The sequence below is a fragment of the Stegodyphus dumicola genome, chromosome 5 (genome assembly GCF_044657685.1).
Source record: "Stegodyphus dumicola isolate Sdum_Otavi_A_Nest chromosome 5, ASM4465768v1".
Lineage (NCBI taxonomy): Eukaryota > Metazoa > Arthropoda > Arachnida > Araneae > Eresidae > Stegodyphus > Stegodyphus dumicola.
The window spans coordinates 27,344,767-27,361,382 of record NC_140772.1 but is presented as its reverse complement, the minus strand read 5'-3'; the positions used below and the strand labels follow the sequence as shown (position 1 = coordinate 27,361,382).

The 16,616-nt window shown below is 30.4% G+C and overlaps 1 protein-coding gene across 6 annotated transcripts in view; it reads right to left on the bottom strand.

The window, feature by feature from the left end:
* Positions 1-16,616, bottom strand: part of LOC118182145 (BBSome complex member BBS7-like) — a 65,557-nt gene that overhangs the window by 6,471 nt on the left and 42,470 nt on the right. For all 6 annotated transcript variants that reach the window (XM_035351470.2, XM_035351460.2, XM_035351465.2 and 3 more), the window contains 6 exons: positions 15,539-15,613; positions 11,806-12,011; positions 10,146-10,310; positions 9,951-10,060; positions 7,638-7,741; positions 7,012-7,135 (listed from right to left, as the gene is read on the bottom strand). In XM_035351470.2, coding sequence (XP_035207361.2) covers positions 7,012-7,135; positions 7,638-7,741; positions 9,951-10,060; positions 10,146-10,310; positions 11,806-12,011; positions 15,539-15,613 — 784 coding nt within the window. The remainder of the gene's footprint in view (positions 1-7,011; positions 7,136-7,637; positions 7,742-9,950; positions 10,061-10,145; positions 10,311-11,805; positions 12,012-15,538; positions 15,614-16,616) is intronic.

Here is a 16,616-nt window from a genome sequence, read left to right as displayed (position 1 = left end):
CGAAACTAAATAAACAACTTTTCTTCTTAATATGGAATGTCAGATGGTGAATCATACTCCCAGAAATAGCTTTTCCCCCCCCTTTCTCTGCATTCACGTTATCTTTGGTGTGCGCAGAGAGTACAGACAGGTGCCCATCGTTCTGTTGGTCAAAGAATAGCGAAAGCAGTAGAAAATTCCAATACATTCGGCATTCTTTTCCTCCCACCCAAATATTACACACGTTTGAATTTCTATCAAGATCTTAATAATTTGCATTCTCGTTCCGCTTGGTCAGTTCATATTCGTGTTTATTATGATCGTTATGCTTATATTATGAGCATATGTATGAATGTTTATAATAACATATTTGCAGTAACTGCTGAATTCAACCAAAAATGGTTGTGTTTTAACATAGATTAGCTTTCTAATAATTAATATTCGGAACAGCTTAAATAAAGGGAAAGTAATCGAACAGTCAAAATAATTTCATTTTTTTGGCCAACACATTATACAGTACGAAGGTTGAGAGGTTCTCCCCTTTCTCCGCAAAATCTCGAAAATTGAAACTGTTACAGTTCGCTGCAAAACAAACAACGGACTTTTTTTTTTTTTGTCACTTTCCAATAGGATAGGACTAAAAGTTCTGCGGTCTACCAACCCAAGCGAAGAATGATTCTATTCCGGAAATTTAACGCAGTCTGTTGAAAATCAGAATGAAAAACACCCCAGATTGGTAAGTCTTTCTTTTCCTTTATTTAGTTCTTTATTCTCCCAATACCGACGGCTGTTGAATCCGATTGCGCAACGTTCCGATTGCGATATTGTGCAGAGATAAATAATTTTGATTTTCGGTCCAAAATTTGTTTATGAACACTTGAAAGAGTTTTACTGTGCTTGCTAAGCAGAATATTTTTCTGTTCCGTTTGTTTGTTTTTATTTGATGCACATATCGAAATGTAAAAAGCATTTATTTAGCGGATAAAACCAAAGAACGGCTGCAGTCTATCCCCCCTCCGCTCCTCTTTTTCAAATTACGTTCAACTGTTCGAATATTCGCCAATTTTCAAGTATGCGGGTAGTTAAGCTTTTACTGTTAAAGGATGACTGCATGAAGCAAATTTCTGTCTTCCGATTTCAGAAATTACTTTGCTTGCAATATCTGTTAAGGGAAAACTGATATACGATGAAAATTTAGAAAATGTTCAGAATTTAGATTTAAATTAGTTAAATATCAATATGAGTGGGAAAATGAATTGTATTTATTATTAAGTTCCAAGCGAATAGAATAAATATGCCTTATTATTATTTATTTCCTCTATTTTGAACCGAAATGTCATCATTAAATCTTGTAGTATAGTTTAGTTCTGCATAGTTATTTTTTCTCTCATTGTAAACTAGTTCTGTAAATTGAACTGTTATTTAAAATTTAAAAAAGTAATTATTTTCCATGGTTGAGGTAATGCTTATTCTCTCTTAATAAATACTGCATTTCTCATATTTTAAATTACGAGTCTAATTTTTAAAGTTATGCAGTTGTGTATAATGTAATTAGACAGGTTCTTATTTTTTTTCTTAAAATGTGCTTGAAACGTGCTTATTTTTTTAACTGAGATGTGGCTATGAACCCTGTAATATGGTTAGAAATTAAAATTTTAATAACAATGAATCTCCAAAATTTTCAAGGTAAATAAACTGCGCAATCTTTTCAAAAAGAATCAAAATTTCAAAGTGATGAATTACTGAACTTGATTCACTCACATTTGTGAGGACCTATGAGAGTCCCATCCCATGCTGGTTCGCGTTATCTTGTTACCTTCATAGACAACAAATCGTGTTATGTCGAAGTCAATTTTCATAAAACTAAAGACGAGTGAAAAATGCTTTCATTAAATACAAAGCTGCAGTCGAAAATCATCTAGGAAAGAAAATAAAAATCCTTCAGACTGATAACAGTCTCGAATATTGTGGAGAAGAATTTAATAAATATATTCAAGAATGTGGGATTAAACGAGAATTCTCTGCACCTACGACTCCGTAACAGAATTCGAGAGCTGAACACATGAATCGCACTTTAACCGAAATGGCCAGATGTTTGTAGATGAAGTAATTTTCTCCATTCCTTTTGGGCTGAAGCCTTGAATTGTGCTGTTTATATTCATAACCGTTGCCCAAATCGAAGCCTGGGAGTAAGCAAAACACAATATGAGTTATTTTTTTGGCATCAAGCCACTCACTTCAAAGTATTTGGAGAGAAATGTTTCATACTTAATAAAAGGTCGAAAGGGAAATTCGATCCTCGATCAGAAGAACATATTTTTGTTGGATACTCAAATGAATTGAAAGCATACAGGTTGTGGAATAAAAATTCCAGAAAAATTGTTATAAGCCGAGATGTTAGATTCATTGGTGAATTTGAAAATTGTACTAATTATCATAAAGATTTAGAAGGTTTATTTCTTGAAAATATTCCAGATAAAAAGAAGAACTTTTGAATGTAAAGCAAATATCGGCTGATGAAATATCAGAAGACCTCTCAAATATGGCAGAAGCATCTGATAATGAAGATTCTGATTCCAAAGCAATACCTAAAATGCAAATTAAAAAGGGGCCAGATCGTCCAAAGAATATCAAGACTGGGGAGCCGGGAAGACCGAAAAAGGAGTACCGTAATAATAAACCTAAAAAAGGAAGCACAAATTGCTGAAGAATAGGACACAAATCCAGCATTAGAAGAAGCATTAAATGGAAGTTAATGCTGAAAAATGGTGCATGGAAATTAGTAAAGCGACCACAGAATTAAAAGGTAACGGATGTCACTGGGTTCTTAGAACGAAATATAATGCAGATGTAACAGTTCAAAAAGAGAAAAGCTCAATTGGTTGCTAGAGGATTTGCACAGGAACCTGGAATTGATTTCAATGAAACTTTTATACCAGTAGCCAGAGCAAGCTCTATAAGAACTGTGATTGCATACAGTGCTGAACACGTCCTTTCTTTATATCAACTAGATTTTGTTATGGTTTTTGTTAATGGGGATTTAAAAGAAGAAATTATCATGGAACAAGCTAAAATAATCCTGATTATGTTTATGCTTTGCATAAGTCTATGGTTTGAAACAAAGTGGATAACAGTGGTATGAAAAATTAGACAAAAAAATGAAAAACTTTGAATTACAATCATTACAATCAGATAAGTGTGTTTTACAAGATGAAAACATCTCAAGGTAAGTTCATTCTAATTTTATATGTGGATGACTTAATAATAGCAACAAATAGCTGTGATTTATATGCTGAACTTAAAGATTATTTTTCTAAAGAATTTCATGTTAAAGATATAGGTAAACTTCATTATTGTCTTGGAACAGAATTTTATCAAGATGTAAATAATAATTCTATTAGTTCATCTCAGCAGAAATATGTTGATAACATTCTACGAAGGCTTAATATGCAAGATGCAAAACCAGTAGCAACTCCTTTAGATCCTAGTGTAAAATTAATTAAAGAAAAATGTCCTTTAATTAATTTTACACTAGGAGTAAAAAAGAAACTGAAAAGGAAGAAATGAACAATGTACCTTATCGCTGTCTAATTGGTTCTCTTATGTATCTTTCTGTGTTTACTATGCTGAATATTACATACGACGTCACTGACCTGAGCCAGTTTAATAACAATCCTGGAAAATTACACTGGTTGGCTGCAAAGTGTGTTCTTCGATACTTAAAAGGAACTAAAAATTATTGTTCAAAAACTGGAAAAGCATATATGAAATAGACCAATGCCAACTGGGTGTGTGATGTTAATAATAAAAAAGTCTTTACAGGTTACTTATTCAAGCTTGCTGGAAATCTAACGTGGGAATCACGAAAGCAACAAACTATTGCATTATCAAGTACTGAAGCAAAGTATATCAGTCTTTCAGAAAATGCTAAAGAAGCAGTTTATTTACATCCTTTTCTTAAAGAATTAAATTTGTATGCTGATTATCTAACCATTATATATTGTGATAAGGTGCACAGAAGCTTATGAAAAATGCTGTTTATCATTCACTCATGCACTAAACACATAGATATTAGACATAATTTCATACATGAAATTGAATAGATGAAAAATGAAATAGATGTTAAATATGTGCCAACAGAGAAAATGCCTGCTGATGTACTGACAAAAACATTTACTGCTTTGAAACATTCTAAGTGTTGTAAATTAATTGGAATAACTATAAATGATTAATGTTTATTTTATTTATTTATTTATTTTTTTTCAGCAGTCAAACATCGAAAGGGGAATTGTTGTATCATAAATTATAATATGACGTTTAGCTTAAAAGCACTTCTCCTGACGTATGTGCCATTCGAGTTTATTAGTGCGGTGATGACGTAACTGTTTATTACATATATATGTATATGTTTTAACTTCTTCGCTTTTCTCTGCTGTATGAAAATACGTTTAAGTTAATCTCTCTCATTAAAAATGTTCATTGATGTTACGGTCTGTGTAGGCTCATTTAGTTCTTCACCTACTCATATTTTCCGTAGACAATTTTGTTTTATGCAGATGGTCTGTGTTAATAGTTTGTCCATCATTCCGCAATAAATAAATGTAACTTTTTTTTTTGATGGAGCACACTTAATTCACCATATAAATCAGGAGTTTACTGTATTTATCAGTATCTGGAAATAGTGAATTTTAAATTCCTTTGAAAAGGAAGAAAATCTTTAAATAAGTAAGCATAATTAAGAAAAAAATAATAACAGTTTATTTTGTGTAATTAATCTTTTTCTCTGATGTACATACGTCTATGTACTAACGTAGTACATACAATATGTAACAAGAAATTATTTTTTAAACAGCATTTCAATTAGATGGATTTACTTGTGTTTTGTTGCATAATAAATTAAATCTAGATGTAATATTTGATACAACTGGACATAAAGCATCTTCGACATTTTTCAGCACTGAAGAGTATTTGGAGTGTCACAGCTGAAAAGTCATTTCACATAAAACATTTAATGCTATTTCAGAAATCATGATAAATTCAGTTTTAACTCCTATTCAGAAATTCAGTCAAGGATTTCTGTAGAAACTCAAGTTTTGAGTGGCTTGATAGTTCAACATATTCCTCTTGGGCTTTATACGGCAGGTGATTAATCTCATTAATGTTAATCAAAAGTGGTTTTTGAATCCAGGATAATATTTTTAAATCAAAATGTGATTTAAGCATTTGCAAACCTATATTTCTAGGTAATTTTTGCAACTTAAGTTTTACAATTATTTTTTTCAATAATAAAGACAATCAAAAACTTTCCAAATGAATCATTTTCTATGCTATTCTATCAAATGCTGATATTTCTAATAAAACTTCAATTACATCATTCAAATTAAATATATTGTTACGAATTTGGTATTTAAAAAGCTAATGTTAGTTCAATTATAAATTAAATGGTTTTATTTCCCGCGCAGTGCAGCGCGTGATGAATATTAAAAAAAAGCTAAGCCGGAAAAATTGAAAATACAAGAGCACGTGCATTTAACATTAAATAAATAAATATGTCTTTTTGATTTCGAGAAAGTACCAGAAAATTCTCGCACACGATTTAAAAATCTTAGCGAATTCGCGAATTAGCTTTCTTTAGCTGTTTTGAATTAAGTTATATTGGACATTTGAGTAGTTAAAAGATAACTACTGTGAGATATTGTAATACTGCATGATAATTTAAGCATTTTTGTTGTGATAATAATAAATTTTTGTTCATTTTTCATCGGACTTGTGCATTCATTTCATAACGAACCCGTACGCACGCAACAATATTGCTATTTTTTCTTGAATAAAGACACTGAGATGGTTTAATTTCTCAAAAATATCTAACAAATTTATTTATGTTCTTGGATATACCAGTCATTTTAAGAAGTGGTCATCTTAAAGAGGTAGTCATCATGACAGGATTTGTTGTATTTTGAATATGAAGATTAACGAGTACAATGATGGTTAATATAAATAATAATTATATAACAAATTCATGAAAATTAGAGAGGGAAGTGATCATACCATAAAAAATTAATTTTTTAAATCTGATAGATGTAATAATAAATAATTAGTTTATTATTGCATTTATCTCAAAAAGAGCACAAGGTCAGCAAAACAGATTATTTCATAGTTTTATTATTAATCATTTTGAAATTGATATAATATTCCACTTTCCAGTGACAAGTGTAATATTTCATGCTTATGCAAATGAGAACGTATGGAGAAGATTTACCTTTTATTTTGTTTGTGCAGTTTGAAAATATATTATCTCAACCAATATGACTTGCAAACAATGAAGATCATAAGGTTGTGACACTGGTAGCTGATGGGAGTATTGCAATGAAACAGCTTTAGGGGTTGCTCGTGCATAATCCATATAAAGCTCTTGCCTCGGTACTAGCTTTTCATACCACTTCTCCCTCTATAACTTAAACTTGGAACTATTGCATATTTTATTTTGAATTCTTTCACAAATTATAAGAATGCCACCATGACTAGTCCTGCCTGGCATACAGTCAGCACAATTCAAGCTCCTTTCTTTCAGGCAAAAACTTAATTACCTTCAAAAGGTGTGAAATTTCAAAAGAGGTAAAATAATGTTCCTTTTAATGTTTTTCAATATTAGGTAAAAATATGCTTGAAAATGTTAATACATAAGAGGACTAGCTTAGTACCTCTAGTCCACTGATGATATGCAACTGGCATTAGGATTAAATAAAATTAAAATAATAACTTTTAAAAATTATTCATTTTTTGGGATCAAATTATTTGAAAATCACTTTAAACTTGTATATAAGTCGACCCCATAATTCAGTAGCAAAATGCATGATAAATTAAACTTTTATTCATGTTTGGAAAAATGACTGAAATTCATTCAGAGTTCAAAATGATTTGTAAATTAAATAATTTTTATGAAATAGTTAAAATAAAATATATATCAATTCAAGAATACAAATAAAAGACAGAACAAAATTAATCAAATAAAAGAGATTTTTAAGTTTTTACCAAAAAGTCTCTCAAGATGACAAGGCTGTCTTTTATATTCCAGTTGCAACTGGTCTGCATAATCTAATATTTCCTGATATTCTGGAGCTAAGAAACTTAAGTCACTTTCATGTACTTTTAAGTCCTTGAAGAGAAAATATAATCTTAGAAAATTTATAAATTTCTTAATATATCATGAAAACAAACAAACAAAAAAATCTTAAAAAGATCTGAAAGCTTTCAAATTTTATATTATGCCCGAAGGGGTGTTTTTTTTTTTTTTTTCATTTACACATACATGCACATTACAAGAGCATTTAGACTAATGCTCCTTTGGGATAAAAATATTAAAAAACAGCAAATCTTTAGAATTTCCGATAGACAGTCTGTTATATCTGAGACACTGTTAACATCTGAGAGGCTGAAGATTTTGTTTTTTACTAATAAATAATCACAATGAAAATTAAAATTTTAACATAGCACAAAACTAAAAATATCAAAATTACCTATTTTAAATAAAGAGTTCACTTTAGATGTGAAATTAAAAATTTTTATTCGTTTACCTATTTTGCAAGTATGTGAAAAACATTAAATATATACTGCATGGAGAAATAACTGTATATAATAAATTCATTTAAATGAAATACCTTTAAAGCATCAATAACTTGCACTTTTTTGGCTAAAAGTAATTGATATTCAAGCTTTGGGTGAATAAATCTCAACATGTGAGGCACACTCTCTTCATTTATATCTAAAAAAAAAACAATAATTCATAGAATTAAAGGAGTCAAATTTAACATCAAATGAATAATTATAATAAATTTACTTTTTATATATATTTTCTTTTAAAAAGTTAGTGGATTACTATTAAATAAAAAAAATTAAAAACCAGTATATATTTGAATATAAAATCACAGATCAAATTTCACTGCAAAAAAATTTAAAGTTTACATACAAGCAGAATTTAAAATCTCATTATAAATATGTCTTCCAAAGTTTAAATAATTTTATCGTTTACCATAGCTAGAATTATCAGATAAGTTGAAGAGAAATGCATTAAAATATTAAGCTACAAAGGATCATTTAAAAAAATGTTGCATGATCAGACTTATGTTTGGGTAGAAATGAAGACAAATCTGAACTCAAAATTTAGAAGCAAAACGCTTATGAAAAATTATCAATTTATACATGGAAATATATGGCAATTTCAACTTCCTGATTACTATAACTAGTGAATTCCAAATGCCATTTTTAATACATTATTTTGAAAATATTTATGTTCTTAAAATATACTACAAGAACAACATGGTGCTCATGAAAAGCCACAGTGGATTAATGAAGCAATGCAACCACGTCACTTGAACTTTCAGGGGCTCATCATCATAAGACACAGGGTATATTTATTACTATTTTATGCTGCTTTCTTTTGAATTTGGAGAGCCCTAGGAAAACAAAGCCTCCCATAAATGTAATTTGAGCAAAGCCCATAAATCTATCTTTGATGCAAATCTTGATCAAAATCAATTTTTAACTGAACACAATCAGAAATCTGATTACACACCACATGTCTAAGCAGAGTGAATCACTATATTGTAGATTAACAGAAAAAATATGAAAATATACACACCTCAAGAAAAACTAAGGGGTGTTTAGCAAAATATCCTATTACCAGAAATACCTTGGTTCAACAACAGGAGCAAAATATGTCCCATCTATACTTATTCATAAAGTCATCCATATAAGTTATTATGCTCTGGCTTAAGAATAGCAACAACTACATTCTTAAATTTTGAATTAACTTTCCAGAAAATGTCTCTCTTTTCAGCAAATTAATTTACTGTCCAAAAATAATCTGAAATATTATCCTGCAGAATGTGCATAAGCCGGATTTAGACTTGATAAGGCCCTAAGCTATTTGAGATATGGGGCCCCTTTATGAGTCTCTTATACTATATTTATACAAAGTTTTAATTTTTGGGGGGCCCTAAGCTATAGCTTGTATAACTTATACGTAAATCCTGCACTGGCTACATATAATGGATACAAGTATTCACATATCAGAAGTAACTACACCTACAATTATTATTTTTAGAATATTAATGATACCTACGTAGGAAAAAAAATAGAAAACTAGTTACAGGATAAAATACATTTAACAATCCATAAGACTCGCATGATTTTAGATAATTTTGATCTTCCATGTAAGTCAAAGAGGTACTGCTCAATATTGGTATATATTTATATTCTTGGAAATTCTGAAGATTTTCAGAAGTGCTCATCAATAGCAGTTATTCTCCATGAGGAGGTTTGGTTAATTGGAGGAGAAACAAGCCAATGTAAAACTTAAAATTATGCATAAAAAAAAAACACTCTTGGTTTGGCATAAATTTTGAATAAAATGTTTGCAATTTCTAGGGTAATCAGATATAAATGCCTCTTCTTAAAGAGCATGAAATTTTTGTAGAAATATTTTGCTTCTGAAGAATCACAGCCCCAGCTCCAACATTTTAGGGCCTCAAGTGATCGGTGTGATTGGCATTCCATAAGTAAATTAAACACGCTTCCAGTCTGAAGCAAAATATATCATTATTTAGTTTTTCATTTGATAAAGATAACTTACCTGGCACCCAAAGTAGCTACTTATGTTGCCTATATTGGTAACTGGCCTTGAGAGGGCATGTCTGACCACTCTCCAAATAGAATTTTATTCAAGATCTTAAACAGAATTTTATTCAAAATCAATTATTATTTTTCCCCCTAATTTTAAAAGGATCATTATATTTGCATTTGCACTCCACTGCAACCTCTTTTTTATATTAGCTAATAATACAGAAAAATACCATTAAAAATTATATCACATGTGATAAACTGCATAAATTAAAGAAAAGGCAACGAAAGATTATTAAATACAATAGCGTTAATTCAAACAAGGACTAAAAGTGATTGCTTATTTGACTTACCAAAAGAAATATCAAGAGAAATTTTTTTTCTTGTAGCTTCACGAGTCAAAACGTCTTTTAAAATGGATATAGTTGATATGTTATCAGATTTAAATGTAGATTCACCTTTTCTAAAATAATGATAAGCAATCAGTACTCAAGTGCAATACAGTATAAAATATAATAAATAAGGTAACATAAAATACATATACTTACTTATAATAACAGTATAAAACTGTATCTAAGAAAGTAGATTTGAAATAAAATGTAGCACATTCCCCGGGCGGCATGCGTTCGGGAACCTCGGGCATACAGAAGACAATCCATGAATGGATCTCAGCAAGTGTGAAAGCTCCTCTTAGTATAAGAGTATTTAATGGCCTTAGAAATTACATATATTGTTAGATTAAAGTAACTAATGAAATGTAATTAACATTTATTACACATATAAAACACCAATTTACGTAGCGTATTCGGAAACTAAGTACCGTTTCAATCTAGCGCCGTCGCAGAACTGTGGTAGGCATCCCGCGCATGCGCACTAGTCTTTCTTGTTCACTGACTTTCAATTGTCACCATTTTGGCTGCTCTATGTTGTGTTTTCAGTTTGCTGTGCACATTCAAAATGTTTAAGACAATTAGTTCTCCCGCTGACTGTGAGATTCGTGCCGTGATTAAATTTTTGAACGCGAGGAATGTTAAACCGGCCGAAATTGATCGTCAAGTGACAGAAGTTTATGGTGAATACGCGATAAGTGATGGAATGTTGAGAAAGTGGGTAAGAATGTTTAATGCAGGTCGAACAAATGTCCACGCCGAGGCTCGGAGTGGTCGGCCTTCTGTTGTCACCGATGATTTGGTAAGGAAAGTTGATGAAGCAATTCATGAGAACAGACGCTTCACAATGACAACTCTTTTAGAGGCATTTCCACAAATTTCACATACTGTTTTGTTCGAAATTGTGTCTGACCGCTTGAATTATCGCAAACTGTGTTCCCGATAGGTTCCAAAAATGCTCACTGATGTTCACAAAACAAAGCGACTTGGTAATGCCCTGACATTGCTAACACGGTACAGTGATGAGGGAGAAAACTTTTTAAACCAAATTGTGACAGGTAATGAAACTTGGGTGTGTCATTTCACACCAGAATTGAAACAACAATCGATGGAGTGGAGACACACTCATTCTCCGAAAAAACAAAAGTTCAAAGTGACAATGTCATCACAAAAAATCATGTGCACTGTCTTCTAGAATAGGAAAGGCGTTTTGCTTACTGAATTTCTTCCCAGAGGTGAAACCATTAATGCGGCACGATATTGTGAGACTTTAACAAAACTAAGGCGTGCCATTCAAAACAAACGAAGATGAATGCTCAGTAAAGGAATTGTGTTGCTCCATGACAATGCTCGGCCCCATACTGCTGGTGTCACTCAATTGTTAATTCGACAGTTTCATTGGGAGCAGTTCGATCACCCGCCGTACAGCCCGGACTTGGCGCCGTCCGACTATCACTTGTTTCTGCACATGAAGTGCGAGCTTGGTGGCTGGATCTGACAATGACACGAAAAATGCTGTGGAGTCGTGGTTATCAAAACTGGCAGGAAGTTTCTTTGACGATGGTGTACAAAAACTGGTCACCCACTATGACAAGTGTTTGATCATTGGCGGAAACTATGTTGAAAAATAGTTTAAGACATGTATTTTCATGTAAAAATAAAATTGGATTTGAAAAATTGTTTTACTATTTTCTTTTTCAAAACGGTACTTAGTTTCCGAATACGCCTCATAATATAATTGATATCACACACAGTTAAGTAATGTAATAATGTAAAAAAGTTTCAATAAAATACAGTCTATTGAGAATATTATACATACTTGTTTTCATCAAAAGTATGAGTTCTACAATGCAATGATAATGGTTTAATTTGATATTTCCTAATCTGGCAACATTTAGGCTGTAGCCTTGGCGTTATGTATGCTTGAAGCGTACCATACTGTCCTTCAATTGATCGAATTTTGACTTCCAGACGAGTAGTATTGGCTTGGCATCTATAGGTAGCTAACAGAAAATTGCCATCATTCTAGAAATTAAATAAATGAATAAAACAATAAATTAACATAGCTATGAACATATTAATAAGAATTGTATATATTCTCATTAATCATTATAAAATATTCAAAGATTCTCTAAGATAAATTTTTGTCATTACAGCTCCAACTTCTAAAAATTTGTTGTTTCAAATTCATGATAATAGTTATGTGCAATATCTTGTGTCCATAATAATTATAAGTAAGCATTATTTGGTTTTTGAGTTTATATCAGAATAGTTGTAAACATGATGGTTTATTATAATCACTTTAATAAGAGAATATATTACTGTTATTGGTGTTAATAAAAGATAAATATAAAGCAGTTCCTAATTTTTAACATTTCCATTGGAAGTGACATTATGATTCTGAATGAAAGATGTTGCATGCTTTATTAATGAGGTTATTTTTAAACACAAATAAATAACTTTTGTTGTTTTCATCATGAAAATGTGTTCTTATGACATATAAATTCTAAATTTTTGTATGATGCACTTCTCTTCTTTTGTATGATGCACTCTCTTTTTCTGGGGGGAGAGGAAATGGAAAAATTAAGGATTTTCTTCTGATTGCCAAGCATTTTCCGCCCCTGATTATAACTATCAATTAATTTTGATAGCAGTGACTGAAAATGAAGTAAAACATAGTTGCCTTTACAATAATATAAAAAGCTTCTTGGTTCAATTAAGACTAATGCTGTAATTAGAAGAAAATTAGAACGTTTTCTAAACATAACTCATAAGTATTTCTTGCAAAATCATAAAGCAACTGATATGGGAAAGCATCAGCTATGGAGAAACTGCATTCTGAGATATGAAAATCATTTAAAAATAAATAACTTATGCAAACTTAGTGAAGATTTCTACATAGAAAAGTAAGTTTAGATTTTCTATGCACCTGATATGATGATTAACTTGCAGAGGTTAAACCTAGCTATCTAGCATTCAAATAGTCCGTTAGACGAGAAAATTATCATCTCTTTTCCTTTTTTCAAAGAAATAAATTCTTAAAACTGGGGATAGCTTTAGCTCTATTCAGAAGCACATTATCAATATAAAAAAGTTGCCCTATTCAGAAGCACATTTTTTAGATAATTTTCATTGTATTTACAGAAATATTTTAATAAAACTTTTTGTGTTTTAAATGTTCTATTTGATAATCTTTATTCTACACTATCTTTCTAACCACAATTTCCAAGACAATAAAGCTTTTTGCGGCATCAGAAAAGGTATTTTATCCCATTCTTCTTGTTAACAGTTTCCCAAAGTCCAAGGAGTGTCATAGGTTGACGTTTGGAAAATCCACTTTTTAAAAGTCCAAAAGCGCAAATCCATAAGGTATACATTAGGTGATTTAGTAGGGATATGAGTTTTAGTTTTGCAGCATTTATACCTGTTCTTTGTTACATTTTTTCCAGGAAATTAACAGTGGATTTCGACGTGTGGCTGCTTGCTTTGTCTTGATACAGTTCTATTAATTGTGGATAAACAGAAGATATTTCGCATTTGAAAATTGGGTATAAAATATGTTCCTGATAATATGTTGAGATGATCTTAGCATTTCTGTCCATGCTCTTTATTTTTTATTTGCCATTATATGAAAAACCAGCAATAATCATAAATCCCTTTGGAAAACTTTCTTTAGATTCTTTGAACCATGTTTTAAGATTTTCCCTTCCTCTTTGATGAAAATAAATAGATTTCTTTTTATTGCAGTCATTAAATACACCCAAGATTCATCTATTGTGATATCATTTTTTCATTTTTGGTCAGGATAGATCTTTCTGATAAAGAATTCTGAAGTGCGTTCTGCATTTGGTGATATGTCGTGGAGAAAGACAATGAACATTATGTTTTCTCGCCTTTTTCAGATTCAAATAGGCATTAATCACTTTGTTTCCAGTCAACACTGAGCAATTTAATGATTTTGCTGCTGTCCTTTGACTTGGTAGATTTTCGTTTAACATTAAGAATCTTAGCTTTGCAGCATTCGGAACATTCCATTTTTTGTGGCTATGTTTGGAACAATTTTTGCTCTCAAAGCCAACCTTTGACATTTTGTTCACATCTTGTTGACGGTATCAGCTATCATAGCTTTAAATAATTTAAAACCATAGCTTTCACAGAGTTTTTAATAACTAGATACGAATAATTTTCTCCGGAAAGACCATAAACATAGCCTTTATCCATTCTTCTTTAAAAGCGCTATTTTGCATAAAAACAGAACTATCAAGTAGCAGATGATAATTTATACTTTAAAAAATATAGCTGCAGTTAAAAAAAATTCAAGCAGTTGACTTTTTTTTAAATAACAAAGCAAAATCGCCCAAAAAATGTGTGAACAGCCTCTGTACCTTTTTTTCCAAAGAATTAGTCTTTTTTCTTCTCCTGATAGCTATTTCTTATTCTATAAGCAATAAAATCACAGCAGTACATGAAACAGAATTATTTCAATTTTATTTAATATTTTGACAGTAAATTTAAAATCATTTTAAAAGTACTACCCATGTAATGCCATTAAAATGTGAATTAAAGTTTATTAAAATGTATCGAACATGATTTATGCTTTAACCCTTTGACTACTAATGGGACATGCATGTCCCACTAAAAATTTAAAAATTACTGTTGGGTTAAAAAGTACTTAGAATTTCCTGAATGTTGGGGATCATTTTCCAATAACTAGAAAATCATGACGTTGCTGTACTCATTGTATACAAATGAACATAGAGAAAAGAACAAATATGAGTTGACCAATGTATAATGTTGGGTTGAGCAAAGAATGCTTTACCCTGTACCATATGATGTAAAATCTATTTCATATAATAAAGTTTACCAGAATAATAGGTATGTTTATAGTAAGTCGATAGCTATGTGTGGGACATATGTGTCCCAGCCTTTAGCTTGAAAACTGTTTGTCAAAAAAAAAAAAAAAAAAAAAAAAAAAAAAAAAAAAAAAAAAATTCCCAATTTTAATTCATCTAAATTTACATTATTTATGACATATTTTGTTCACTTGGATAGAAAACAGAGTAATTTGTTTTGGCCATAGGGTTATATTTAAAAATAAAATTGCTGCCTCTTACAAAACAAATTAACTAGAGGGATGGCTTAGGTTCTAACAATGTGGTTCATGATCCATAGTTCAACCATACCTACTGTAAATCCAGAACATGCTCAAAGATTTGGTAAATAACTTCAAATCTGTCAGCATTTTAATATGTGAATTTCTATGCAGCTTAACATGGACTGTTTATTTATCCCTTCTTGTCATGCCAATCACTGATTACAGATGTAAGAGTTTCATATGTTTAAAAGTTTTGTAATGTAAACAGAAAGTTTAAAATGTTAAAAATTCTGCAAATGGAAATGATTAAAAAAATTGGAAAGTTACAGAACTTACATAAAAAAGAGATTTTATTAGAGATATAACAAATCTAAATTTATAAATAAGCTAACAAATCTAAATTTATAAATAAGCTAAAAAATTGTTATAGCGTAAAAAAATTAAAAAATTTTTATACCTCTGGATCACAGGAGCTGTAACTAACAACAGCTGAATTTCGTTCACTATCTAGAAGGTCAACAGGAACATCACTCTAAATAAAAGAAGAAGGGGAAAAAAAAATATACAGTTGAAACAATTACCTGCAAAAAGCAATACTCTAAATGCAATTACTTTACAATATAATAAAACTGGCATTCAATTAATTTCAAGTAATTACAGAGAAATTATTAACAAAATGAATAAAATTCTGTTCATTTTTACCTTATTTTAACCCTAATAAATTAATTATTGCAAGAATGAAATTTTGTTACAAATTTAGCAACCTAACGAATTCACTTCCAGAATTTTTGAAATAAGTTTTAAAAGTGAAAAATTAAATAAATTAAATTTGAAAAAAAGTACATTATGATAATCAGCATATATTGCACATCTGGAATTTTTTACATCTTTATTACACTTGTAATTTAACGTTATGTGATGAACTTGGCTAACTAGTTATTCAAAGGGCCTTATATATACTACATTATGTTCAACCATAACATAAAATGTAACATAAAGTTACAAGCATTTCAGTGAAATACTTTGCAGTTAGGTGTACACAAACAAAGATTCCCTATATCACCTACTTTATTTGACCATTTTTTGCAGTTTCAAATTTATCATTGCTCTACGGAATAATTTAAATCTATTTAATTTTATCTTAATGCATAATCTCCCACATACAACAAATTATAATTTTAAAAAGAAAAAGAGAAATTAAATAAACTAATTTAGTTCTGATGTGCTGCTAAAAACCTTTTTAAATAACACATGCTATTCTTTAAATAAAAATTTACCTAATTTACTATTTCTTTAAAAAACATATGTTGCTATGTAGCTCTATGAATGTTCTAACACAGTAAACCTTTCTGAAGGATGGATCTACAAAATGCAATGCATGTTATCTTAATTGTTTCAATTTAATTTGCCCAATTCTAGAATTTCATTTATATTCGGTAACACTGCAGAGCTTGGTCATGCTGCCAAGGCAATGCCCTCTTTACAAAAGAGCTATGTGTGCATCTGGCCACCCTACTTCTGCTGCCTTCTAACTA